The sequence below is a fragment of the Crinia signifera genome, chromosome 6, assembly GCF_055691185.1.
Source record: "Crinia signifera chromosome 6, ASM5569118v1, whole genome shotgun sequence".
NCBI classification, from domain to species: domain Eukaryota; kingdom Metazoa; phylum Chordata; class Amphibia; order Anura; family Myobatrachidae; genus Crinia; species Crinia signifera.
In genome coordinates, this window is record NC_139222.1 from 198,218,913 (window position 1) to 198,245,968 (window position 27,056).

At 41.4% G+C, this 27,056-nt stretch overlaps 1 protein-coding gene and 1 pseudogene across 3 annotated transcripts in view; one reads left to right on the forward strand and one right to left on the reverse strand.

The window, feature by feature from the left end:
• The window catches only part of USP54 (ubiquitin specific peptidase 54), a 111,340-nt gene that overhangs the window by 46,334 nt on the left and 37,950 nt on the right, over positions 1-27,056 (forward strand). For all 3 annotated transcript variants that reach the window (XM_083148582.1, XM_083148585.1, XM_083148584.1), the window contains exon 3: positions 19,590-19,682. In XM_083148582.1, the coding sequence (XP_083004708.1) occupies positions 19,590-19,682 (93 nt within the window). The remainder of the gene's footprint in view (positions 1-19,589; positions 19,683-27,056) is intronic.
• Positions 25,193-25,312, reverse strand: LOC146011757 (5S ribosomal RNA; annotated as a pseudogene).

The window sequence follows — 27,056 nt, forward strand, 5'->3', positions numbered from 1 at the left end:
GCCCTCTATCCTTTAACATTACAGGGGCTGAACTCAGAGTTGCACGCATGGTACCAAATGCAGATATGTGCCACGTATGCCAGTTTATACAGATCAGCGTGAACACACGCCTCCTAGCCATATGCTTGCATTCATAAAACAGCCATTATTATATGCACACTTGTACTTGCTCTATACCTGCTACAAGGGATCACATTACTCGGACAGTTAGCTGTATACCCACAGCCCATCATGGCCCACCTTTCCAACTATATGCCCTCATCAAACTTAGCCTAGAGTGTGGTTATGCCTGTACAGCCACTAGTGGAGTTATGACACAGGGCTGCTAATAGGTGCTCAACAAGGGTGCCATTGAGTGCCATTTGTGGGTGGAAATGTGGGAGGGATAAACTAAGGTGATTCCTCAGGTCACAATGATACATTCAGCAGCAGCTACCCCACAACAGACAGCCTGTCCTCAGGGGCAGAGTCTGCGTTCACTTCCTGTCTTCGTGTAACAGGAGCACGCACAGGGAGAGAAAGCAGCAGAGGGACCAGACCTAACACACTAGGGAAAAACTAAAGTGTTAGTGAGTTAATAAGAGAGCAGCAAAAGCTAGGGGTTAAAAGTGCAACATAAGTAAAAAATGCTAGAACGTATAATAGTAGTAGAAAATAGTGCTATATAAATGTTCCTGTGTTTCACCGGGATGCAGTTTAAATCCCGGCGGTCGGGATCCCGGCGTTCAAAATCCTGAACGCCGAAATCCCGACACTTTCTCCCCCCATGGGTGTCCACGACACCCTCGGAGGGAGAATAAATTAGTGTGCCGAGCGTAGCGAGGCACCGGGCCCGCTGCGTGGCGAGCGCAGCGAGCCCGCAAGGGCGGACGATCCATGCCCCCCCTTGTCGGGATTCCGGCGTTGGGATTTTGAACGGCGGGATCCCGACCGCCGGCTTTTCATGCCGAATCCGTTTCACCCCAAGGCAACTCAGCCACACCAACCCAAGGGGAGCTGAGCCCCAAATTGTACAAATTTGTAGTTTCTGCCTTCATTGTGCTTTCAGTTTGCAGTCTGTAGATACTAGAAACCAAACTGGTTAAAACCATTCATATTAGGTGGGCGGGGTGCTACTCCAAGTTAAAGAAGTCCCAACCTTTAAACCAATTTCTGTCAACATAGACTAATTAAAAAAAAAAAAATTGTGCAGAGTATTCCTAAAGTAAATTTTAAAATGGCTGTAATTTGTATGACAAACTCCTTGGACATTTTACCCCATTTCATGAAATCTCTGCGAGGGGGTATGGTACATTTGAGGCTCAAATATCGATTAAACCAACAAAATGTGACTATCAGGGGAACTTGAAAAAATGGCGGTGAGTACTGATGCCTAGGTGATAACTAAATACATGAGGAAATCTCTGTCTATGAATCTCTAACCGAATACATCACAGCAGAACACTAATAACAGACCGCGAATGCAGTAACATTATCACTTTTGTTTACTGCACAAAGAAGATTATCTGGATTTAGTGAAATCCCAGATCATTTCTGAAACCGTCTCTTTAATGTCAGAACTTGTGATTTATGACATCAGCCTATGATCTTGCATGTCAAATATGTTTTTTTTTGTTGATAATTTAGTTGTAAAAAAGTTAATCTATTAAAGTAAAAAACAAACAAACCTACCGTATACATTCACAAATAGCAGGCGGCACTCAGAGGACTTTTTCCAGATGAAATAATAGAACACACTGCTCACCACCGCAGGGACTTATATAACATTTTTGAATATTACTTCATCGTCGAAGAAACCTGACAACGAAGGAAGTCCCTGCAGTGATCAGTGTGTTCTTTATTTCCTCTGATAAAGTCCCCTGAGTGCCAGTTGCCATTTGTGAATGTATAGAACTATTTTGGGTAGGCATCGGAGCACCTATTGATCAAGAGTGCTGGATCCAGATTTGTTTTATGCAACCTAGCTTAAAATGAAAAATCAGGTGTGGACTAGTTTTAATGTGAATTTAAAAAAAATGTTTTATGTGAGACATGTACAATGTGTAATACTTTCTGTTCTGGTTTTTTCTACAAACATTGGGGCTTACCTCAAGCTTTTTTTATAAATTTATTGAGCCCTGCATCAATTTATCCATTTGCTCCACACTTTATTAAATTTACTTATTGTGTTTCTATAGATGTGAATATATTTTTCGTGTATCACTCTGTAGTCTACTAGAGCTTTCCAACCCTCAAACTCCGGTCCTGTATCTGCCAACCACGTCCTGGCTATCATTACCTTGGCCAGAGCACATACATTAATAATAAAGGCCTTTTCCTCTCTGCTCATGCTCCCATCACTGATCATATTCAACAGGCAGCATTTAGTTGTCAAGCTCTCGCTGTTGACTCCCAAGTTTTCCAAGGTTTGCTTAACTTTACCCCAAAATTCCTGTACTACTGGGCACTCCCAGACCAGGTGATAAAATGTGCCAGGGGCGCATTTACACTTTGGGCATGTATTAGATGTTCTTCCTCCAAATTTCATCAATCTTGCAGTTGTTAGGTAGAACCTATGTAACCTAAATAATTGTATTTGCTGCACTCTAATTGAGTTTGTGGCATTTGGCACTGATGACATCGCACTAGACCATTCATCTATCTCTATGGGCCCCACGTCCTTCTCCCATTTCTCTCTCATATCATCCAGTCCATCCTCGTCCAATTGCAATAATTGATTGTATATTTTAGAGATCATTTGAATTTTATTTTCAGATTTTATCATTTATTTTAATTGGGGATATCCCAGATATTGGTAGATTGGCATTGAAATGTGCCTCCAAAGCGCTTCTCAATTAGAACATCTATCTTCGTAAGTATATACAAAAGTGTTCAACAAAAACAGTGCAGAAAAAAAGTATGCAAGAAAAACACATGTATACAGATCTAGGTAGAAGGTATGACATGGAAAATATAACCCATAACAGGACACATGCAATATTAATAGCACTGAGACCACAGACAACACTGGCAGCCCTCCAGGAATTAAGCACCTTCTCACTGTGCATTGATGCCCTAACAACCATATTTATTCGATGTAATATTTATATTCTAGAGCAGCGGTTCTCAAACACTGGGTCCTGACCTTCTCAGCATGAGGTCGCGACTCCATGTTGCTGACCATCAGGCTGATGACTTTTCTAATGTTAGTCAGTGATTCAAGGAGTCTGGAAGATCTGTTGAATTGTCTGTTATTTTAGACTCCTCCCATCATTTTGTGCCTCCACAGTGCTGCAATGTATGTGCTGTCTGCTGACCACACATGTGACGTGATGACCTTCTGCTGTAACTTGCTGGGGTCCTGTCATTATTTTTATCGTCTGATGGAGTCCCAGAGCAAAATAGTTTGATGACCCCTGTTCTAGAGAATATAGAGAACATTGCACAGACCTAAATGAAGAGATCCTTAACCCAATAATTTGTTTCCCAACCTTTAGAGGCAATCACTTCAATGAAGAGACTTCCGAATCTTTTAAAATACTTTCGCAAATTTCTACAGGTAGTTTTTACCCACTCTTCCTGAGCTAACTGCTCCAGCTGTATCAGGTTTGACGGGTGTATTCTCCATTCTACAACATTTCACTTAGTGTCCATCCTGTTTACACAACTCCACTATGGAAAGTAGTGGGTCCGGAGGAGCCCAGGCATCTATGCTATGACTTTAAGAGGTATGCTATGGGGCCGTGTGCAGCAGCTTATTTAAAGTTGGTTTAGGATTTTTTATTAAATTTTATAATTAAAAATTATTTGCAGATGTAGTGTGAAGTTTCCTGGGGAAACTTCTTTACACTGTGTTCAGCACTACAGGAGCAGACAGAAGCGCTTCCCTATCAGATTCCTTTGAGCTGGTGAGCAAGGGCTGCTTTCTCCCAGCACATCGCTTTGCCCTGGGGGGTGCCCAGAACTGTCTCCCTACTAGAGGGGGATAATGGGTGACGGACCCCCCCAATATGGTACCGCCACTTTGACGGGCTTACAGGCATGATCCATGTTGAACAAGCCTGTTACAGGAGCCCTGCATAGCAGGGCACTCCAAAGTGATCCCTTTTCAAGGGGAGACACTGGGAGGCAAAGGAAACAGCTGATAGGAGTGGCTGAAGCGGAAGGGCGCCAAAACTCATTACCTCCCCACTGTAGCAGAGACTTGGCCTCTTACTCACTGTGGTCTGGCGCCTTTTCCACCATACCTTGCGTAGCTAAAAGGAGTTACTGACTGCAGACTTCAGTGTGGATTCCTCTGGGCAGTGCCTTTCCCAGTGACCGCTGAGGGTCGGCAACAACAGCAGCTGGCAGATAAGTACACTGGTTACATTAGTCTGTATAGCGCCTGACATTTGCGCTGTGTTTGTTGTAATAATGACAGGTGCAGTTCTGCTGTTGTGGAGGAGGGGGCTTCTGCCATGTTAATAGACTGCAGGTTTTGCAGCATCAAATTAACTTGTGAACAGATGGGGGATTTGTGCCCTGCTTGTGACTCTGTTCCCAGTGGGGCTCAAGCACAGGGATAGAGCAGCCTGAACCTGCGTGGGCGGCTGCCCTGAGTAGATCAATGGCTGACTTGGTGCAGGCCCTGAATAGGCAGAGGGAGGTTCTTAATAGTTCCCCTAGATGTTTTCCTTCTTCACAACCCTACAACCCTCAGTGAGCTCCCCTCCACCATCTATGCAGCACACAGCGCAGGATGTGCATTAAATGAGTGCTTTTATGGAGCAGTTTATTAAGGTACCTGATGTTAACACTCCTAGACACCCTTTATCTACCCCACCTCCACTTAGTCTTGATTCTGAGGAGGAAGACGGGGAGTGTCCTGAGGACATTACTTAAGGACAGGAGGAGGATATTGAGACCTCTGCCCCTGGGGTGAAGGATTTGATTTTTGGCTGTTTACCAGGCTTTGAAACTTGCTGAGGTTGACATGGTTCAGCAGAAAGCCATTTTTAGGAAGCAGCGCAGGTCTGCGGTGACATTTCCCACTGAGAAGAGCATGAATGCTCTTCTGGGCGAAGCGTGGAAAACACCAGATAAAAGAACTGGCTATTCCCGAGAGGTTTGATCATTTGTACCCCATGCCGGAGGATCATGTGAAGCTGTGGGAAAAGGTTCCCTTGGTAGATGCACATGTGCTGAAAAAAATTGTCTAAGAAAAGACTCAAGGTTTTTTGGGGCACGCTTATAAAGAAATCATGTAAATGATAGGATGATAAATGGTAATAAATAAAATATAACTTTTAATGGTAAGAACGGGTGCAGCATTCAAAGACCCGGTTGATAAGAAGATTTAGGGTTGCCTTAAAGCCACCTTTGAAGTGGGGGGGTTTACTCTGTACCCTGTAATTGCGTCTGCTTGGGTCTCTAAGACCATGATAATGTGGGCCGACACCCTGTGTACACAACTTCAGCCTGATTCTGAGGCGTTTTCCTTGGCGGAAAAGATCAAATTTGCTGCAGAGTATGTTTATGAGGCTGGTGAAGGTGTCGGCCATCTCTGTTACTGTTAGGAGAGCTCTCTGTCTTAAAGCCTGGGAGGCAGATAGTGAATCCAAGAAGTCACTAGAAGCACTAGCATTTAAGTGGTAGTTCCTTTTTGGCACAGAACTGTAGACCTTGATAAAACAGGCTACTTGGGAGAGAGTACCTTCCTGCCTACTCCAGTGGGTTCCTCCTTTAGGGGGGAGATCCTCTAGATCCAGCTTTAGTGCCTTTGCAAAGAATAAAAGATAAAAACCTTGGCATGATGGGGAGAAGGCTCCCCATTCTGGGATCAGAGTGGGGGGTCGACGCCTTAATTTTCAGGACACCTGGTCCCGCTCCACTCAGGATACTTGGTTACAGACTGTGATCTCACAGGGTTACAGGATAAGCCTGAAGGGGGACCCGCCAAGTTGTTTTATCCCAACACCTTTGCCATGAGAAGCCCACATGAGACAGGCTCTTTTTTTAGGGGCAAAGGCATCTCTCATTCAAAACTATTTAGTAATTCCAGTACTGCCATGGGAACAGAGGAAGGGGTTTTATTCCATTCTGTTCTTGGTCCCCAAACCAGACTGGTCCTTCAGACCTATCCTAAATTTAAAATCCCTGAACAAACATCTGTGGGTAGATCATTTCAGTATGAAGTCTCTGAGGTCACTGTTCCTGAGCATGGAGCTAGGGAAATTTTGGTGTCCATAGATATTCAGGATGCATATCTACATGCGCCTCTTTGTAAAGAACATCAATTTCTGCTTCATTTTGCAGTGGGCTCTCAGCATCTTCAGTTCCAGGCCCTTAAGTTTGGTCTGGCAACTGCCCCGAGGGTCTTCGCAAAATGAATGGAGGTCATGGTGAAGGGAATAGTAATTATTCCATACCTGGATGACCTGCTTTTGAAGGCAAGGAGGTGTTGCAGGAGCACCTATATTTGGCAACGCAGTTTCTCTAGGATCACGGGTGGATACTGAACTTATAGTTACTTACAAATAGTCTCATTTGGACCCGACCCAAAGTTGCAATTTTTGGGGGTGGTTCTGAACACTCCTTTACATTGGGTGTTTTTACCGGAGGCCAAGGCCAGGGACAAACAGCTGTTAGTCCTGTTTCTCCAATCTTTCAGTCCATTAGCCTGGATGTGTCTAAAACTGCTAGGCAAAATGATGGCCACGTTCGAGACATTGCAATATGCGAGGTTCCATTCGAGGGCGTTTTAATGGAACATTTCTCAGCAGTTGGTCGGGGAATCCGAAGACCATGAAACAAGAAAGACTTGTCCTGACTCAGTAGGCGAGGGAATCCGTACACTGGTGGACGGATTTGGAAACCATCCAGTTAGGTCGGTCTCTGCAGACCTGGGAGTGGTTTGTGGTTACTACCGATGCAAGCCTCAGGGGATGGGGAGCAGTTGCTCTACATCTCAGGCTTCACGGACTGTGGTCACACCCGTCGACTCTTCCTATAAACATCTTTGAGCTCAGAGTGGTGGTGTTGAGTGCTCTTCAACAGGCTGAGGAGTTATTGGCTGGATTACCAGTAAAGATTCAGTTGGACAATGCCATGGCTGTGACATACCTGAATCATCAAGGGGGCACTAGCAGCAAGATAGCAATGCGGGAGGTGTCCCCGATTTTTCAATGGGCGGAGTTACATGTTCTGGCCCTGTTGGCAGTCTTCATTCCAGGAGTCCCGAATATAGAGGCAGATTTCCTCAGCAGATCAGAGTTGCGGGAAGGGGAATTTGCCATGAACCTGTAGGTGTTTCAGGACATTGTGACTCGCTGGGGGCTCCCGGATGTGGACTTGATGGCATCAAGACACAATTGTCGGGTGCCCCGGTTTTGTTCATGGGCCAGGGATCCAGCAGTGTGGGCTGTGGACGCCATGATGGTTCCTTGGAATTTCGAGCTGGTTTATGTTTTCCCTTCCATTTCCCATGATTGCTCGGGTCCTCAAGAGAATTAGAGTATAGAAGTCACAGATCATTCTGGTGGCGCCGGATTGGCCCAGGAGGTCCTGGTATTTGGAAATACTGAGATTGTCAGTGATGTCACCTTGGCATCTTCCTCTTTGTCCAGACCTGCTCAGTCAAGGTCCATTCTTTCATCAGGACCTAGCTTGGCTAAATTTGATGGCAGGGCTTTTGAAATCTCCATTGTTGAAGAAAAAAGGTTTATCTGAGGCAGTTATTCATACAATGTTGAAGTCTCGGAAACCAGTGTCTGCAGTAAATTACCATAGGGTCTGGAAAATTTATATCAGGTGGTTGAGAAGTGGAAGTTGCACACCTCTAAGTTTAGGTTGGTTAGACATCTAGATTTTCTCCAGGATGAGTTTTCAGCAGGGTTAAATCTGCAGTCCTTGAAAGTGCAACTTTCAGCGCTATCCATTTTCTTTCAAAAACAGGGTGGCTCTCTTGCCAGAGGTTCAGACCTTCCTTCAGGGGGTGTTACGTATTAAACCTCCATATCGACAGCCGGTGGTTCCATGGGACTTATCCCTGGTGTTGGCCGTGTTACAGAAGCCAACTTTCGAAACCTTTTAAGGTCAGTTGATTTAAAGTTTTTCTCTCGTGGAAACTTACTTTTCTTCTGGCAATTGTTTCGGCCAGAAGAGTTTCAGAATTAAGGGCTTTGTCCTGTAAGCCACCTTTTCTGGTGTTTCATGAGGATAGAGCCGTCCTTCATACGGTACCTAAGTTTTTGCCAAAGGTCATTTCAGACTTCCATTTGAACCAGGAGATTGTGCTCCCGGTGTTTTGTCCTCCTGAGGAGGCAAGTAATAGGGACAAATTGTCAAGGTTGGATGTGGTTTGTGAGTTTCACAGTTATTTAAGACTTTTTGCAAGACTGACTTGTTACTGGTACTGCATAATGAGGTTGGTAATTGCCTTTGCTTACACCAAAGCTGGCAGGCCTGTTCCGCCTTGGGTTAATGCCCATACCACAAGGGCCATTGCTTTTTCTTGGGCTGTGCATCATGGGGCTTCAGCGGAGCAGTTATGCAGGGCTGACACCTGGTCCTCTGTTCACACTTTCACCAAGTTCTACCAGTTCCATGTGTTCACGTCGGAGGACACTTCATTTGGGTGCGCAACGATTTAGCTCTTTTCACAGGGGGTAGCAGGTGAAAATAATTGTACCACTTGTATAGGCTGAGGACCACTCCATATACAGATGGTATATACTGTGCTCTGTAGTCGTACCTAAATAACCATATTTTCTAACATTAAACTCCTTGACTTTAACTGCCACTATAGTTACCTGTATCAGTCTGGCACTCTTTTCATTGCCAAGGACCGTATCAAATACTTTTTATGGTCCATGAGCTAGGCAAAATCAATGCCAGTGGCTGCCAGTCATAAAACATGTAAATATTCAGAAGGACATGTGTACATCACCATATAACTGACCCTAAGGAACATAGGTATTCACAATTGATGTTAATATTTGTTTCCAAATTCATCAGTAAAAAAAATTAATGTGTTCTGGCGATGCTCTGGAAAAAAATGCTGATACCGTAGGATTCTATGAGGAGGCTTGTTTGGCTAGATTAGAATTTTAGTTTTTCCCATATTGTTAATGTCTTATTAAACAACAGTACTAAAAACCTCACGTTGTAGATGAATACTAGTAATTATGAAAGTATGTTTCAATATTATTAACCTTATTGTTTTATTAACCATCAAAACCTTAATTGAGCAATTTAGTGTTCCCCATTGAAGTCTGCTTCTACATGTTAATAGCTGTAGTTAGTAAACTCTCTGAGCCCTGTTTGCAATTAGAAGGGGTCCCTTAAGGCTCTATAATATGTTTTGCTGTGAGGCTTACATCAGGCGGGTTTTTTACTAATAGGAGTCTTTAAAAGCTGATTTCATGTGTTCCATGGCTGTGTAGTGATGATGTTGCTTCGCCCCACCGATGTAGATAGATGCGTAGTGAGAACGATGCTGTGCCCCATGGATGTAGATGGCTGTGTAGTGAGGGTGCTGCTTCCCCCCACCGATATAGATAGATGAGTTATGAAAACAATGCTGTGCCCATCAATGCAGATAGATGCATAATAAGGGTTATAGGGGTGTAAGCGTTACACAGAGCTATGTTTTTCAGGTGTATGTGTGTCAAATGATGATGTTAGAAGGATTTCAGTTTAGCAACCATAGCTGTTGCCGGATTATGTATGAGCAGGATGAAGGAGTGATACAATGGGGAGAGAGGAGGGTGGAGGAGTATTTGTGAGAGGGAATAGGGGTATTTACAGTGGCAAATGACATGCACATATAAAGCAATATAGGCAAAATGCAGTTGGTGAAAGTGGTAAAATGGTAAAGCAATAAATGTAAAAGTAAGAGGCTGGCAAATAAAGTACACCTGAATGAAATGACCTGAGGAGAAGGATGGTGATGGAGAGAAAATAGTGGATACAGCTCATGTGTTGAGTAAACGGAGGTAGTAGTGCAGGTTATAACGAATTGTCACTCTATAAGCACAAGTAATAATAGATAGTAACGGTTTCAAATTGTTTGAAAATGTTTAAATATCAATAAAACCAAGAAAATTTAAGCAGAAATGCATGTTTTAGAAATAAAGGTTAGTTCTAAATGTAACAATGTCCCACGTTTTCATAAAACTAGATGTCTGAATCCTTATACAACGTTGTATAAATTGTCAAATTGCCTGTTTGGCAGGGAGGGGGAATTTTTGTTGCATACAGCCTGATTAGCAGCAAACTGTTAATGTCTGGGAATACAATTTGAAGCATGACCAGCCGTAAACTGTTAATAGTAGAATTCATAAAGTGTACAGCCTTAATAAGCAGTAACGTATATTATAGAGAAAGATAGTGGGGTCTGAATCAATCTGCGCAGAGAGCTGCCTGTATTTCTTTTTCAAGTGGAAAGGTCCACCCAGACCTTTTTGGAAAACTTAGGAATGAAAGAATACTTGAAAATTGAAATATGGGCGCTGGAAAAAATAGAGATTATATAGAGAGGCTAATACTTCCCTATTTTGATCCTTTTGTTGTCTTCCTCTTTATTCCTTGTCTTGTATTGTGATATGAAATGACAAGAAAAAAGGGGGAGAAAGAGGGCAGATTCCCTCGTGTAATCCTGTTTTGACTGGATTGTCAGGTGCAAACAAATTCTATAATATTCAGTGAAAGTATAGATTAATGGAGTGTGGGGGTTATATCCCCCTTTATGATGCACTCACGCTGTGATAGATTTCAATAGCGTATAATATATCTTATGCAATAAACCTGGAACTGTATTCCGATGAAAATAAATTTTTTGCGGGTAAATCCCCCTATCCCAATTACTCACTCAGAGTTGGAAATCAATTCGCATGTAAGAAGGATCTTTCGTTCCTGCGTCCTCCGTCCTGGATTCGATGTTGTTATAGTGTAAAGAATAAATGAAATAAATGACACTTGTGGATACTGTATATGATAAAAACAGTTATCCTTTTATTCAAATCAGTGTCATTAAAAAACAATAACTCTGGAGCCACTTGTACTATCATGGACCGGTACAACCAGAAGAACTTCTTGTTGTTTGTATCAGTGGACAGGGTATTTGGGGCCCCGTGTTTACCTGACCACCTTAAGTTCTGGAGTTTCCGTCCTGTAGACAATAGGCATCCAAGAGTCAAAAAATATGAGAGGATCATCCACCGACGCGTTTCGATCCGGACTGGATCTTTATCAAGGTGTATCCTCTCACTGTGGCTTCCTGGTTTATATAGCAGTTTGAATGGAGGTCATTAGGGGCGGGTCCCTCTGAATTCCCGCCATTGCAGCTTTTAACCCTTAGCAATGGATATGGTTCCCGTCTCCCTTTATATGCTACTAAGTGTTTATGTAAAGTGAACAAAAGGGAATATTTTAAGAACTATAGGAATCAATCTCCAAGGAGAGATAGAAATCAGGGATTTCTCAAAAATAGAGAGGCCTCTAGGGAGAGACCCAACCATCAACAGTGGAGACACAACAGAGAGAGATCGGGAGAAAGATTGGACTATGAAAAGACACATTCCAACTGGAGGAGAAGAAATGGTCCCTACAGAGAGCAGAGATTCAATCGTCCAGAAAGATCGCCCCACTGGAGAAGAGATGAAGGACAAAGAAGAAATTTCAAAGCCTATGAAAGAAGGAGAAACGAACCAGGAAGAAATGTCGAAAGAAGAAGAGAAGAACCTATGAGAGTTCTGGAAACGCACAATAGATTTGAGACCTTAAGAGATTATGAATTCAAAACCCCAGAAAGGGATTTTTTAGACCATGGGGTAGGATCACAACATATAAGATAATACGTCCGCAGAGAAGGGGAAAAAGAGGAGGGAAGAAGAGAACATCAAAGGTCCAAAAAAGGAAAAGAAACAAGAAAAGAACTAAAAAGAACATAAATACATGTGGTAATATGATAGAGAACACGTCATTAGAAAGGGGAAAAGTGAAGATCTTCAATTTAAGTTCACATCTTTTAAATGAACACGAAAGAAAAGTTCTGGAGAAGGGTTTGAAATATTCCCCATCAAGTAAGATAAACGAGTTCGAGTTATATGTGGACATCCAGTACATCCGGAAGTTAACAGTGAAGAAATTCTTCATAATGAAGGAAGAAGATAAGAATAGTGAAGAAGAAGAAGAAGAAGTCACAATAGACAGATTCAGACCAAAGTCTACCTTCTTCCCGGCACATTTGAAAGGCAGCTTTATAGACGTATTTGCTGCACAAGTGTTGAATGAATTGAAGGACACGAAAAAAACGAAGATAAAATTTAACCTCACTCATAAGGAATCGATGGCACTAGAATCTTTGAAAAAGAATGATGAACTGGTTATTAAACCAGCCGATAAAGGGGGGGGGGGGGTAGTCCTTATGGACACCTCAAAATATACTGCGGAGGTCCTTCGACAATTAGAAGATAGCACAACATACAAAAAACTCAAAAAGGACCCAACTACAGAGTACACCAGATCCTTGGAGAATCTAATTAAGAAATACAAGGAAAATGAGACCCTAAGCATTAAAGAATCAAAGTTTCTAACCATTGAAAATCCACAGATACCAGCAATCTATGTACTTCCTAAAGTACACAAGGACCCTGAGAATCCCCCGGGACGTCCCATCGTCTCGGGAGTGGACTCCTTAACAGCAAATTTGTCCGAATTTGTTGATCACCATCTTCAACCTCTGGTTTTAAAAAACAAATCACATTTAAAGGACACTACAGAGGTCTTAAATAAATTAGATGGAATCAAATGGGAGGAGAATTTTATCCTTGTAAGTGCAGATGTAAGTTCCTTATACACCATCATAGAACATCTTGATGGTGTAGCAGCAATAAGAGAATGTTTAAGTACATCCACTATAAACACATCACTCCAAGAATTTATTTTAGAAAGTATCCCTTTTATCCTTGTACATAATTATTTCGTTTTTAAAGGTAACTTTTATCTCCAACAGAAAGGAACAGCGATGGGCACCAGGTTTGCCCCTAGTTATGCAAATTTATTTATGGGGCATTGGGAAAAGCTGTATATCTGGAACAATAACCCATATGGGGCAAACCTGGTGTCCTGGCATAGATATATAGATGATATTTTATTTATCTGGAATGGAAGTATGGAGGATTTGGATCTCTTTTGCACATTTTTAAACAACAATCCTTTTAACATAAAATTACTTTTTAATATCGATAAAACTACTATAAATTTTTTAGACCTCACTATTTTTATTAAGGAAGGCAAGATTTGCACAAAAACTTATCAAAAACCAACTGATTCTGTAGCATATATTCAGGCAGACAGTTGTCACCACGAGAATTGGCTGAACGGAATCCCGGGAGGCCAATTCAAACGTGTAAGAAGAAACTGCACGGATAAGGATACTTTCGAAGAACAATCCAGAGAAATGAAGGAGGCTTTTAGTTCATGCGGGTACAACAGCCAAAAAATAGAAAAGGGCCTGACGGAAGCAAGAAACGTGGGAAGAGAAACTCTACTCAAACCTCAACAAAAGAAAAAAGAAAATGAAAGAATGAAATGGGCTTTTATAACGCAGTACAATTCTCAGCATCAGGCCATAGAAAGAGCTTTTAAGAAAAATTGGCCCATTTTAAAACAAGACCCGATTTTAGGCAAACTTTTACCAGAGAAACCAGTACACGTCTATCGGAAATCAAAAAATATCAAGGATAAACTGGTACGTAGTCTCTGCCCTACAGATGCTACCCGACAGAGCTACAACCGATCCATTGGCTTCTATAGATGTGGACTCTGCCTAGGATGCCGTAACATCAAAAGTCCAAACCAATCTAAATTTGAATCAATTCAAATTAATGGACATAACATAAAAATAACTGAATTTGTAACATGCAACACATCAAACGTGGTTTATGCAATCAAATGCTCATGTGACAAAATATATATTGGAAGGACATCAAGGCCTCTTAAAACGAGAATAGGAGAGCACCTAAGAAATATAAGAAAGGGATTTGAACCACACTCCCTTTCTGCTCACTTCAAAAAAGAACATCAATGCTCTACAGACCACGTAAAAGGTTTCTGGGGATTTAAACTCGTAAGAACCACAGAAAGAAATAAAAATCTGGCAAAACTGCTGGCACAAACAGAAATGAAGTGTATCTATAATTATAAAACACTAGTGCCATCAGGGTTAAACCAAGACTTTGAATTAAAATGGTTTTTATAATCCAGATTACTATCGATTAAGTCCCACAACAACCCTAAATAGCTGCTCCTTTTTCTCCTTTTTCTCCTCCTTTTTCTAAAGATGATTTTATTGATACTACAGGTTTTTAATAAGCCACTTCTATATCTTGCTGCTATGACCCACTTTTAGAATTATCCCCTTTTTTATAATAGTGATTAAATTGTAGTGAATAAACCATGCTGCTAAATAATGAAATTTTCTTCATAGGAAACTTAAAAAAGAAAGACCCATCCAATCCAGAATTAAAATACAAATCTATTTAAACGGGGAAGATATAGATAGAAGTACCGCTAGATGAAACGCAAACAGGATATGGAAGATGGAACGCAAGAGACAATCGGTACCGGAAGTGATCACCGAAAGAGAAAAGCCGGAAGTCTACGCAGAGGGACGTGACACGCATAAGGAAAGGATCCACGACGGCCGGACGTGACGGCGGGACGCTGCCCAAGACGGCCGTAAATAGACGAGACGGACACAGCAGAAGGAACACACGCTGCCAGTCCTTAATCACGTGACGTGAAAAGTCACGTGAACGGACCCAAATCATGTGTAACTGTGTGGGAGAAACCTGCATAATGTATAAACACTTAGTAGCATATAAAGGAAGACGGGAACCATATCCATTGCTAAGGGTTAAAAGCTGCAATGGCGGGAATTCAGAGGGACCCGCCCCTAATGACCTCCATTCAAACTGCTATATAAACCAGGAAGCCACAGTGAGAGGATACACCTTGATAAAGATCCAGTCCGGATCGAAACGCATCGGTGGATGATCCTCTCATATATTTTTTGACTCTTGGATGCCTATTGTCTACAGGACGGAAACTCCAGAACTTAAGGTGGTCAGGTAAACACGGGGCCCCAAATACCCTGTCCACTGATACAAACAACAAGAAGTTCTTCTGGTTGTACCGATCCATGATAGTACAAGTGGCTCCAGAGTTATTGTTTTTTAATGACACTGATTTGAATAAAAGGATAACTGTTTTTATCATATACAGTATCCACAAGTGTCATTTATTTCATTTATTCTTTACACTATAACAACATCGAATCCAGGACGGAGGACGCAGGAACGAAAGATCCTTCTTACATGCGAATTGATTTCCAACTCTGAGTGAGTAATTGGGATAGGGGGATTTACCCCCAAAAAATGTATTTTCATCGGAATACAGTTCCAGGTTTATTGCATAAGATATATTATACGCTATTGAAATCTATCACAGTGTGAGTGCATCATAAAGGGGGATATAACCCCCACACTCCATTAATCTATACTTTCACTGAATATTATAGAATTTGTTTGCACCTGACAATCCAGTCAAAACAGGATTACACGAGGGAATCTGCCCTCTTTCTCCCCCTTTTTTCTTGTCATTTCATATCACAATACAAGACAAGGAATAAAGAGGAAGACAACAAAAGGATCAAAATAGGGAAGTATTAGCCTCTCTATATAATCTCTATTTTTTCCAGCGCCCATATTTCAATTTTCAAGTATTCTTTCATTCCTAAGTAACGTATATTATATTCACCGCTGGCACACACCTATGAATCGGACCCAACACATCGTGGGTGCTAAAAAGCACCTGCGTTGTGCCCCTGATGCGTCTGATCCGACAGATTGAACTTGCAGCAGGTTCAATCTGTAGGGTCCGTCCAGATGTGTGCATCGGGTCGGAGGGGGTGTCAAATACATCCAATTTGGGCCGGTTTCTAGGCCCAATCCATCGGGATCGGGTGAAATCCCCCCCAAAAATGTACATGTACTGGGTGATTGGAGTAGTGTCCCTCCTGGCTTTAATTCCAAAGAAATTATTATGCATGACTTTACTATTTTTACATGCTCTGCATATGAATACTACATGCAGAAAAGCATAGGTCATCTGAGGTTTGCAGGCCTCTCTTTTAATAAAGAGAAAACTGAGAGGATTTTTGCATACAAACATTAATTTGTTGCTAAAACCAGATAACAGATGTCAAGATTAAAGCCGAATACAACAAATTAACAGATTGGGAAAGCTGTCGGTATGCAGCATATTGTCATTGCCATAGAAACCACCTATTGTAGTGCAACCAGTCTGATAAAAGCTATACCTTTTTTATAGATTTGAATAATAGGATGGAGGGTGGCCTGGACTGCACACGCTAATGTTAAACATAAGAGGCCATGCTTCGACTTGTAGCACCATGCAGGAAAAGGAAAATGCATGCACTTTCTTAATGCCAGTAGTACACAAATATATTTGAACTTCATGGCACCCGTAGTGTATCAGCTTTTTCATGGCACACCTAGACCTAAATACTTTTTTTATCCCAACAAACAGAGGCAAAAGTAGACCTTTTGTGGGGCCCGTAACAAAATTTGGAACCCCCCCCCAACACTTCACCAGGATGAGAGAGGGATTGGTGAGAGAAAGTTGGGGTCAGAATAGCAGAGGGAAGAGGGTTATGACAGAGTAGAAGGTAGGACCAGACCAGCTGGAGACTGAAGAGGAGGAGGGTTAAGAGGCGACCCTCTGGGGGGCACTGTGACTGTACTGGTTAGGGGGTAAGGTGGTGAGCAGTGAGAAAGGAGCAGTTGATAGTTGGCAGGGTGACACTGGGATGGTGGGAGCCACTGGGCTGGCAAATAGGGAATAGTTGGTTATAGGTTGGGGCACTTGGCTGTGGACAGCAGCACTGACCTGGTCCATTCAGTTTGCAGCACCTCCGCTCCCGCTGTTGCGGCTTGAATCTGGGAGATTGGTGTGTGTCTGCAGGTTGTGCTGTGATTGGTTATGTTTCTGGGGCAGTTAAACACTACCTGTTGGAGTTGTATCTTATTCTTCCACTAACAAACAGAGGGTAGTTCAATCAGGAGTCCAGTCACTGTCATTCTAAAGTGTAGGAGGAGAGAAGTGGAGACTAGGCCGGACTATGAGGTGGAGATGGCAGGATCATGCATTTAAAGCAATCGCACTGGGAGGAGGAGGAGGTGATATGGGCCACATGGTTTGCTCAACCAAGAAATAAACTGGTAGGTGAATTTGGGGGCGGGACTGCACAGCTCGGGGAGATGCACCAGTGAGAGAAGAGTGTACGCAGCACAACATGGGGCTGGCTGTGCTCTATAAATATCCACGGACTGCTTAGAAAGGCAGTGATGCACATGCAAGGGTGAGCACCATCAGTGGGTCCCTAATATCCTAACTACTAACACATTGGGGGAAATTTACTAAAGGAAATTAGTAAAAAATAGGTGTATTTGTATCCAGAAATACACTTATTTTTTACATTTACTATCCTGAAAATACGGCAATTCGTATTCGTATTGATAGCACATCAATACGACTACGAATTGCTGTATTTCCGATTTGCATAAAATCTTGATTATATAGTGCAGATCTGCACTATATAGTCAAGGCAGCCAAGACTTTCTGGCTTGCAATACGTGAATGCACATCGGGATCGTAAGGGTTAAAACCCTTGCTATCTGCATCCGATGCCGATCCGATGTTGACTATATCGTCAACATCGGAAGGCAAATTGTACCATGTGTACACACTATAACTCTCTGCACATGTTACGTTTGCCCCACCTGCAGTACAACATTTTTGTACATTAGAGAGAAATGTGCTTTGCGATCAGGTCTGAACAACCCCTGTAGTGCATGTTCCACACCCTTCCTCTGACCTAAAAATAGACGGGGCAGTGATTTCCTTATAGGTTAATCTGCCATGTTTAAAAAAACAAACAAACAAACCAAAAAACAAATCTGTGTTACTGCAGTCTGTTCATATGCATATTTTAAATACTTGATGGACGACTTTAAGTGCACCTTGAGCAGTTTTTGATTCACTGTAAAAGAATCTAAAATCACTGGGCTGTGCCAAGGTTACAGTATCCTTAATGTGACTGCTATTTTAATAACCTAATATAATTTTCTCCAAGCAGTCAACAGGGTGTTCCCTTCATCATCGTGTGACTAAGACATTAATTAGAATTTCCGTGATGTTATTTCTATTTGCATAGCTGAAAGCCTGAGCGGGGAGGACCAGAGGCTCAGCTGGCCACGCTAATGAATATTTTCTTACTGGTAGAGTAACCTTGGAGAAAGGCAAGCTTTAGAGACAAGCTGTTCCCTACATACTCCCTGTAATAAAACAATATTGTTCCAGCTCGTGGGAATACGCTTACCTAGGAATGCAGCATAGCTGCTGTTTGTCTTATCCCAAACAAAATATTTGCAGTGGCATTGTAAGTGCCTCCTTTGTTATTTTACTTATTTTTAAAGCTTATTAGGCACTTTATTGTTTGGTTAAAAATGACCTATATTAGTGTTTTGCATCTTCTGAGATCTATACAAACATTACCTTTTTATTGTTTTTTGGCAGGTCATACTAGTGTTTTTGACCCTGTTATATTCATATTTAGGTCTACGTTGTCTGTGACTGTGTGACCCATGAACTTTGCACACACATGGATGTGTATTTTGCCCTGATTTGACTTTCACTTCAGTAATGTCATATTTAATATAATATGAAATTAGTTGAAAATCTGCACCATTTTTAAAGAAAATATATGTAATTTTGTCATAGAATCTGTGTTTAAGTGCATCTGTTAACATAAAAAAAGAATACCAAATGCATGAAAAGATAAACATGCACAATTTAGATGCACTGTTATGGGTTGCATAGGACGGCTCTGCATGTTCCTGCCTCCAACTCTCTGAACTTGGAAAAGGAAATGTGTTTGCGTATAGGGGACTTGTGTAACACACCTCAAAGTCTATACATTCAACTTGTTTGGAAGGGATCTATCTTCAGATATCCGAGGCAACAATTAGAATTTTAAATGGATACGATCAAGACCAAATACATTTTGTATTTTCTGCTTAATACCACTGGTTCCCAAACAGTGTGCCTAGGCACCCTGGGGTGCCTCAGTACACTTGCAGGGGTGCCTCGGGTTGGTGGTCCAGAACCAATTATAAATAATTATGGTCAAAAAAATAGGCAAAATCAGTGCTGGTGGCTGCCAATCATAAAATATGTGGTCAAACAGAAGTGACTCTTGTGCATCACCATATCAATTTAAGTATGATCTAAACACAATCAACTTAATTTTTTTTTTTTTTACATTTCTCTATAAAAAAAAATGTTGGCCTAGCAATGCTGTGAAAAAAAAAATTCTGATACTCTAGGGTTCTGGGATTCAAAAAAGTTTGGGAACCACTGCCTTATACATTTTGTTTTTTTCCGCAGGCTTGATCTGACATTATTCCTGAGAACACACATCAGTTTATTGTTGATTTAACTTTTTGATGTTGATAAAATAAATCTCTGCTCTTCTTCCATAGGTTCTGTGGCATCTCGATATTTTCCGCCGGAGCTTCCGACAACTAACAACGCACAAATGTATGGGTGACTCCTGCATATTTTGTGCATTAAAGGTAGGACATGAAATGCTGAGAATTGTATAAAAAAATTTTCTGATGTAGGTTGAGTATCCCTTATCTGAAATGCTCGGGACCCTGAGCTGTTTAGAAAAGGGATTATTGTGGATTTTAGAATATATTTTTTATATTTACCCTCCCAGCCCCCCCGATGTCCACGGTGACCATCTGATTCATCTTCAGCGGCATTGGCGGTCCCAAGGATGCATTGCACAGGTGCGACGGTGACTTCACTGGTGTACACACGCACATGTGCAATGCATCCTTAGGACTGGGGATTCTTTCTTTTAGGACTGGGGATGCCTTTGAAGATGAATCCGATGGTCACCGTGGACTTTGGGGGACAAGGTAAGTCCCCCATCCAAAATCGGGATAAGAGATACCCAACCTGTGATATAGATACTAGTAAGCAAAGCAAATGCTTTGAAAGCTAGTCTGCTACCTTGTGATTGCCTCTGTGTTTGTGCATGTGTGAGAGAAAAAGAGATGTAGTTTCACTGGCTGCGAACAGATGGCAATGTATCGGAGACACACGGACACTAATACACCAAAAGCAGCTCCACAGAAAAGAATCCACTGTTAGACAGGACTCAGAGAAAGGAATCAAAATAGAAGCTCTCAGCGAGCACTACTAGCAAGCACACAATTCTGCAGCTGGATAATACATTTAACAAGTCATTAAAAAAATGTATATAGAGGGAGAAAAGTCCAGAGAGACAGGCACCCTCCTGCAGCGTAATCACAGCCACCATAGTGCTCCCAGCCAAAATATAATATATACCAGCTCCACGGGTGAGCCCCACAGGTTTCACAAAGAAAACAATTCTCTTAATACATATGAGTATAGCAAGCTTTCAGGCTTTATTAGGCCCTTGGTCAGGCAACAAGAAAAAATATACCATTAACAGTGCTCACCTTAAATACATGTGGACAAAGAATGAAGTGGTGCCACGCAGCCATGTGTCCCGGCGTGCATTCCAGCAGGAACTTTCCGGTTCGGCAGTACCATGCACATGAGACATGCCCCCCGTCACCACGGCAATGTGGCGCCATATCTAAACAATATAGCACATTACTGGAACAGCGCTAAAATACAAGTTAACTTAAAACATACAGTGAATGAAATACAACATTATAAATGCAAACTTCAAAGTATCTTCAAAGAATCAAAACCAGGTTCAAAACTGTGCAAGAAGCTATGATAGACTTTCAATTATTTAAGGAACACAAATGTTTCTTAATTAAAATACAGGCAGCCTATCTATTACTGACCACAAAACTACTAGACCTTGTTTCCTACTGCACAGGCCCTGAGAATAAAAAGTCTCCAGGCTAACCTTTTCCTTTTTAGAATTGGTTTCCATGACCATGTTAACATTAAGATTGCTGTCATAAAATTGTCAAAAAAATCATATCTTGTTAAATCACTAATTATGATTCAAACCTCTACTACCTCAATTAAGGCAATACCACATAATGTTACATAACTAACCCTCTACCCGACTTAAAATGGAGTTGATTGAAAATCAAAGAAACAACCCCTGATTTAAGTTTGCATAAGATGAAACGCCCTGGGTTTATAGATGGTCATCCGCTTGTCTGAATGAAATCGAAACAATGGACTATCCATACATTTGTACTAACATGTTACTCTACAATAGGAGTCTTTGACGCCAATCTATTTCTGTATTTTGTATGTGTGTGTGTGTGTGTAAATATACTTTCTGACTGGACTCCAAGGAGAACACCTATCCACCCCACAGGGAATTATTTCCATTGACCATATGACCATTCCATGGTTTAGAATACCATAGTGAAGTTCCAAGTTCTGGTTGGATGTCCACTGATCTAAATACTTTTAGGAGTCTAGTCTTGCTGCTGACAAGTTGGTCCTTATTCCTTTTAAGGAGGTCTAGGTTATTTACCACTAAATTTGAATTAAGGTTTCTATTGTAAGAGGTGAACCTCCTGGTTTATTACCAGACACAGAAAGGTCGTCACACTAGATTGTGCTCTTATCTTTTCCATTAATACTATAAAGATCATGAACCCCTGATGAAGTCTCTAACCGAGACAAAGTCAAACGCCGTGGTGCCTTCCTCAAAAATGATGTAGAGACAGAGGTCCTGGAGCCTATGGCAGGGTCCCCAAAGAAACAGGAGGCACTCAATCGGCTGGATGGAAATCCAAATTTTATGGCATCAAAGTGGTGATACAAGCAATGTCATGTCGACGTTTCAAAGCCAGTGCGGCTTTGTCATCAGGACGTGTGCTTAGTAAAGTGCATAAGGTGCTGTGCAAAAAAGCTGTGTGCTCTCTTACCTTTATCTGGCAGCTCAAAGAGTACAGTCCCAAACACAGATATCAGTGTGTGCGCGCTGGGCTTCCGGGATCTCCGCTGTGTGCCTAGGTGGTTGCTAGGATACTGAGGACGCTACCAGTGCGTGTTCCCCACCTCGTGGTAGGACTTCAAAAAATCAGACCAGCTTAAAACCTGCTGGGTGACAAAAATGTAAAACCTAAAACTTGAGTGTGATATGGCCGCTAGAAGTGCTTAGTGCATAAAGCTATCATTGGCGATTACATAAAGGAACATATATAAAAATTCTGAAGGGGCAGGGCAAATATATGTGGGTAGAGATAACACAGCATCTTATGCGCTCACTCCAGAACTGCATAGTATCATGAAAATGCAAACCTATATTTAACAAAATTGGCAAGATTTATACTTTTAGATGTTAAAATCAGATAAAAGCATTCCACGCTATCATTTCATTAAGACCCACTGGTGCCAAAGTGTTCAATTTAAAGATCCATTGGGATTCTCTTTGGGTAAGCAGCTTTTGTGTATCTCCACCCTGACTTAAAGGGGGGATGTGGTCGATGATCTTGCTGCTCAGATCTGCTAGTGTGTGGCCACATTCTTTAAAATGTTTCGCCACGGCTGTTCAAATTTTTTTTCTCCTCTCAGGCCGGCATTTATTGGTGATCTATGTAGCGCCATGCGCTCACGGAAGGTTCGAATTGTCTGGTCTACATAATGCTTGCCGCACGGACAGATGATCATATATATATGATGAATTGCGATTTGCACGTTAATACGTGTTTTAATCTAAATACCTGTCTGGTTTGTGGATGTGAAAAGTCTCTGCCTGGAAACCTAGTTTTGCAGGTGGTACAGTAAGGGCACCTATAGCAGCCGGGTTTCTTTTTTTTGTATATTAATGAGGGTGTTTTCTGTTGTCTTACGGGTTATGTTGGTCCTCACTAGCATGTCTTTTAGGTTTCTTCCCCTCCTGTAGCTGGGCATGATAGATTTTTGCTTGAAACATGGTAACTGTTTGTCACTGGTCACAATCGGCCATACAGCATGCAGAGCTATGGGCCCTTCCTGTACCACCTGCAAAACTGATTCCAGGCAGAGACTTTTCACACCCACAAACCGGACCGTTATCAAATATAATAAACCACTTGTTTTTGTCCCAAACATTTGTCTGTCTCCTGCTACTAAAAAATCTGTACGTAATTTTTTCTTTTTTTTTTTTACATTTTTTTTGTATGTGCTGCATTGGTAAAACTTCTACTTTTTAAAGATCGAAGGAAAAAAACAAATCCTGATCATATGTACAGGTCCAGATTTAAAAGCCTGTGTTTTGCACGGACTAGTGCGATTTACATTATTTAGCTGGTAAACTTAAAGCAGCAATTATTTCTAATGCAAAATCTAAAAAAGTTTGTCTTTATTTTATTTTATATTGTTTAAATATATAATGGGGGTATGCAGTTACCCGTGATCATTGATTACTGGTATTTTATTTCACCATTTTCAGGTGTGATAATTTTTTTTGTCCAGTTACCTAACAGGAAAGCTGTGAACAAAATTTGGTGAAACATTGGGATAATTTGCTCCTGATGATTCTTTTCCTGTAAAGATTGGGCATTTACCACAGAAGCAACGCAGAATGGTTATACAGTGTATGAACCTTAAATTAGAATTTGGTGCTGTATTTTATGTCATAGGTAGGAACATCACTTCATGGGGAATTTCCAACTTCTTGTACAATAGGCAGATATTATATTCTTCAAACTTCTTATCATTATGTATATGTGACAAACATGCTAAATAGATTTACAGTATATGTGAATAAAATAATCTAGAAAACAAACTATACATTTATAATAAATAAACAAGGAATTGAATACTTGACAATTTAAAAAAATTACTTATTAATTATTAAAAGTGATTATCTGTCTATTTAGATAAGTAATTGGCCCACCAATAAATGCTCTAAATGCCCTTTGCAGTAGGAAAGCCCATCTCGGGGCATTTTTTCAATCCCAGGATTCGGGATTGAAAAATGCTCTATCCCAGGATTGGCTTCCTTAATAATAATAATAAAAAAACTCCCCAGGTAGGCCATGCGTCCAAGAGCGAGGCGGAAGCAGCTATGCGGCCTGCGCATCGTGACCTCTGACCACATCACGTTGCGCAGAGTCACACAGCCTCGAAAGGAATAAGCCAGGTAGCATCTGAGTGGGTGCTCAGATGCTGACCAGCATTAGACAGCCACAGTCCAGACTTGAATCCAATTGAACATCATATCTGGAAAGATGTGAAAATGGCTCTGCACAGACGCTTCCCATCCAATCTGATGGAGCTTGAGAGGTTTTGTAAAGAGGAATGGGTGAAACTGCCCAAAGATTGGTGTACTAAGCTTGTGGCATTATATTCAAACGACTTGAGGTTGTAATTGCTGCCAAAGGTGCATCAACAAAGTAATGAGCAAAGGCTGTGAATATTTATGTTCATGTGATTTCTTAGTTTTTTTTATTTTCAATAAATTTCAAATATCTCCTGAATAATTTTTTTAAAGTTTTTATTATAGGGTATTGTATGTAGAATTTTGAGGGAAAAATTTATTTATTCCATTTTGGAAAAAGGCTGACAGACAAAACATAACAAAATGTGGAAAAAGTAACGGGCTGTTAATGGAAGCTCTGTATATACTCTCAGTAGCCAGTTTATTGATTACAGCTCTTCATCAGTGTGGGGTTTTTGTTTGCTCAAGGGAGGGCAAACGTAAGACAGAAAAAGAGCTTTGTGGGCGCACTCTTGTATTTGTAGATATGAAATTAGTTTAAAACTTAACATTTATTTCGATCTTTTAATATAGAGTAACCAAGGTTAACAATAATAGGAAAAAGAGTATAAGGAGTTAGAAAAGGGTACCAATAGTATGAAAAATATAATATAATATATAAAATGTTGTGTGATGGCACTTTTCACTTTTCACACTTTACTCTCCATTCGGCGCACTACGTCCTTATCATCATTGACATGTGGACAATGTGATTGTGGGCGAAAGTGAATGGTTTTAATCACCTACAGGTTCGGATCACCCGTAGGGATATAGATTACCCCAGCAACAGTATGTTGGTATTATCACAGCTTGTATTGCTCATGCAGTAGGCGTGTCCAGTGCAATTATCTTAGGGATACCTCTATATTAATACCACACCAGATGTTCTTCAGGGGTCCCCCACAAGAATACTATTCTGGCCCGTCACTGCTTAGCTTCCAAGTTCGGGAAGTGTATGGGCAGTTCCAGTGAGGTATGGTGGTATTTTCTGAGGTTTTTCTTTCCCAAAATAGAAATTGCCTGGTTGACTGCGGATTAGAGCATTGATAGCTGACTGGATACCAAAATTGTGTGGCCACCAAGGGACTTGCAGCTAAATAATTATCTCTTCAAAATTGCTGCAAAAATGACATTACACAGGGAAAAAAGAAACATACGGAGGGGAGGGGATGGGGGGAGAGAGATGGGAAGGGAGAGGTGGAGAGGGTAAGTAGTAGCAATTTGTGATAGATAAGGCAGAATTGCCTAATTAGTATGGATGATATTTAAGTATAGCTGCTAATCTGGTATGCGGAGTTCTGGTAAACAAGGGGTTAAATACCTAAGTACAGGGTATGACCTGCCTACTTATTTCTGGTGGTCAATTCCTCTTAACAAAAAAAGGGGGGGTTTGTCCAGTATCCACAGTTAGATATTAAAACACTGCTGTCCCACAGAGTATCTCAGGTCCGACAAGGGGTTAAATACCTCAGTGCCAGATATAGCCTGCCTGCTTATTTCTGAAGGTCAATTGTAATTAGCTGAATTGGGTTATCCTATATCCACAGTCAAATATTGCAACACTGCTGCCCCTCAAAGTAGCTCAGCTCCGATGCTGGCCACTGCAGGAACTTGCTAACAGTAATTTAGACACTGGTTACTATGTATACATGTGTGATAGTAGCAGTTCCTTTAAGTAAACGAAGGTGTCACTCCTCTGCCAGACGCAGATGGAGGACACGGGTACCTGGAACGCCGACGGGCGTCAGAGCTTGAAGTCCGGGCAGGTCTGAGGTACGGCTGGTTGGGGGTCGTAGTGTGGAAGGTCTCCGTGTGGGTAACGCTGCTGCTGCTGTCGCTGGGGTGTCAGTTTAGCAAACAAATACAAGAGTGCGCCCACAAAGCTCTTTTTCTGTCTTACGTTTGCCCTCCCTTGAGCAAACAAAAACCCACACTCAGTTGTTATACTGAAATCGTGGGCGCACCACCAATCAATAACTATCAAAATTTGAATAATATAGTCCTCATGTTGGTCACCTAAATGAACTCATAACTAATCAATCTATGTCAGTGCGGCTCCAAACCTTACCCCACAGCTCTTCATCAGTTCAAATATCTATTCAGCCAGTCACATGGGGTGAAAAGCATGTACACATGGACAAGAGATTCAAGTGACCTTGATTGTGGAATATATGATTATGAAAGATGTTGTAGTATCTGTTCTGGTAAAGGCACCCTCGCCAATTTGGAACAGAAGCTTTCCTTGCTCCCTATGTTAAACGCCAACTTTTAAATTAGGTGTTATTCCCTCCATACTCCTGGGTAAACAACATAGGACATACACACTAACTGATACCAGTCACGTCACCTGTCCCCCCACTTCTACATACAACAAGGGAGGGCCGTGTCAACGATGCATTTGACCAAGTATCGTCAATTATATCAGTATAATGCATTTATTTAACGATGTATAGCTCAAGTGTGTACCCAGCATGAGGTAGGGGTTAAGTGAGTGATATGTAGATGGATTAATACCTACAAATAAATTTTTGTCGAAAAGGGATCTACCTGGTTGTAAGAGTGGGTGTTCTAAAAAATAAATAAACCAACCAAAGGTATCCTTTTTAAATCCATAAATCCCTTTCGATTTGCATTAGATTTTGTAATCAATGTAGAGATTGCATTATTATGCAGTGACCTACTTCCTTCTACCAGATTGCCATTTCAATGACTCATAATGTAGCCACAAGAG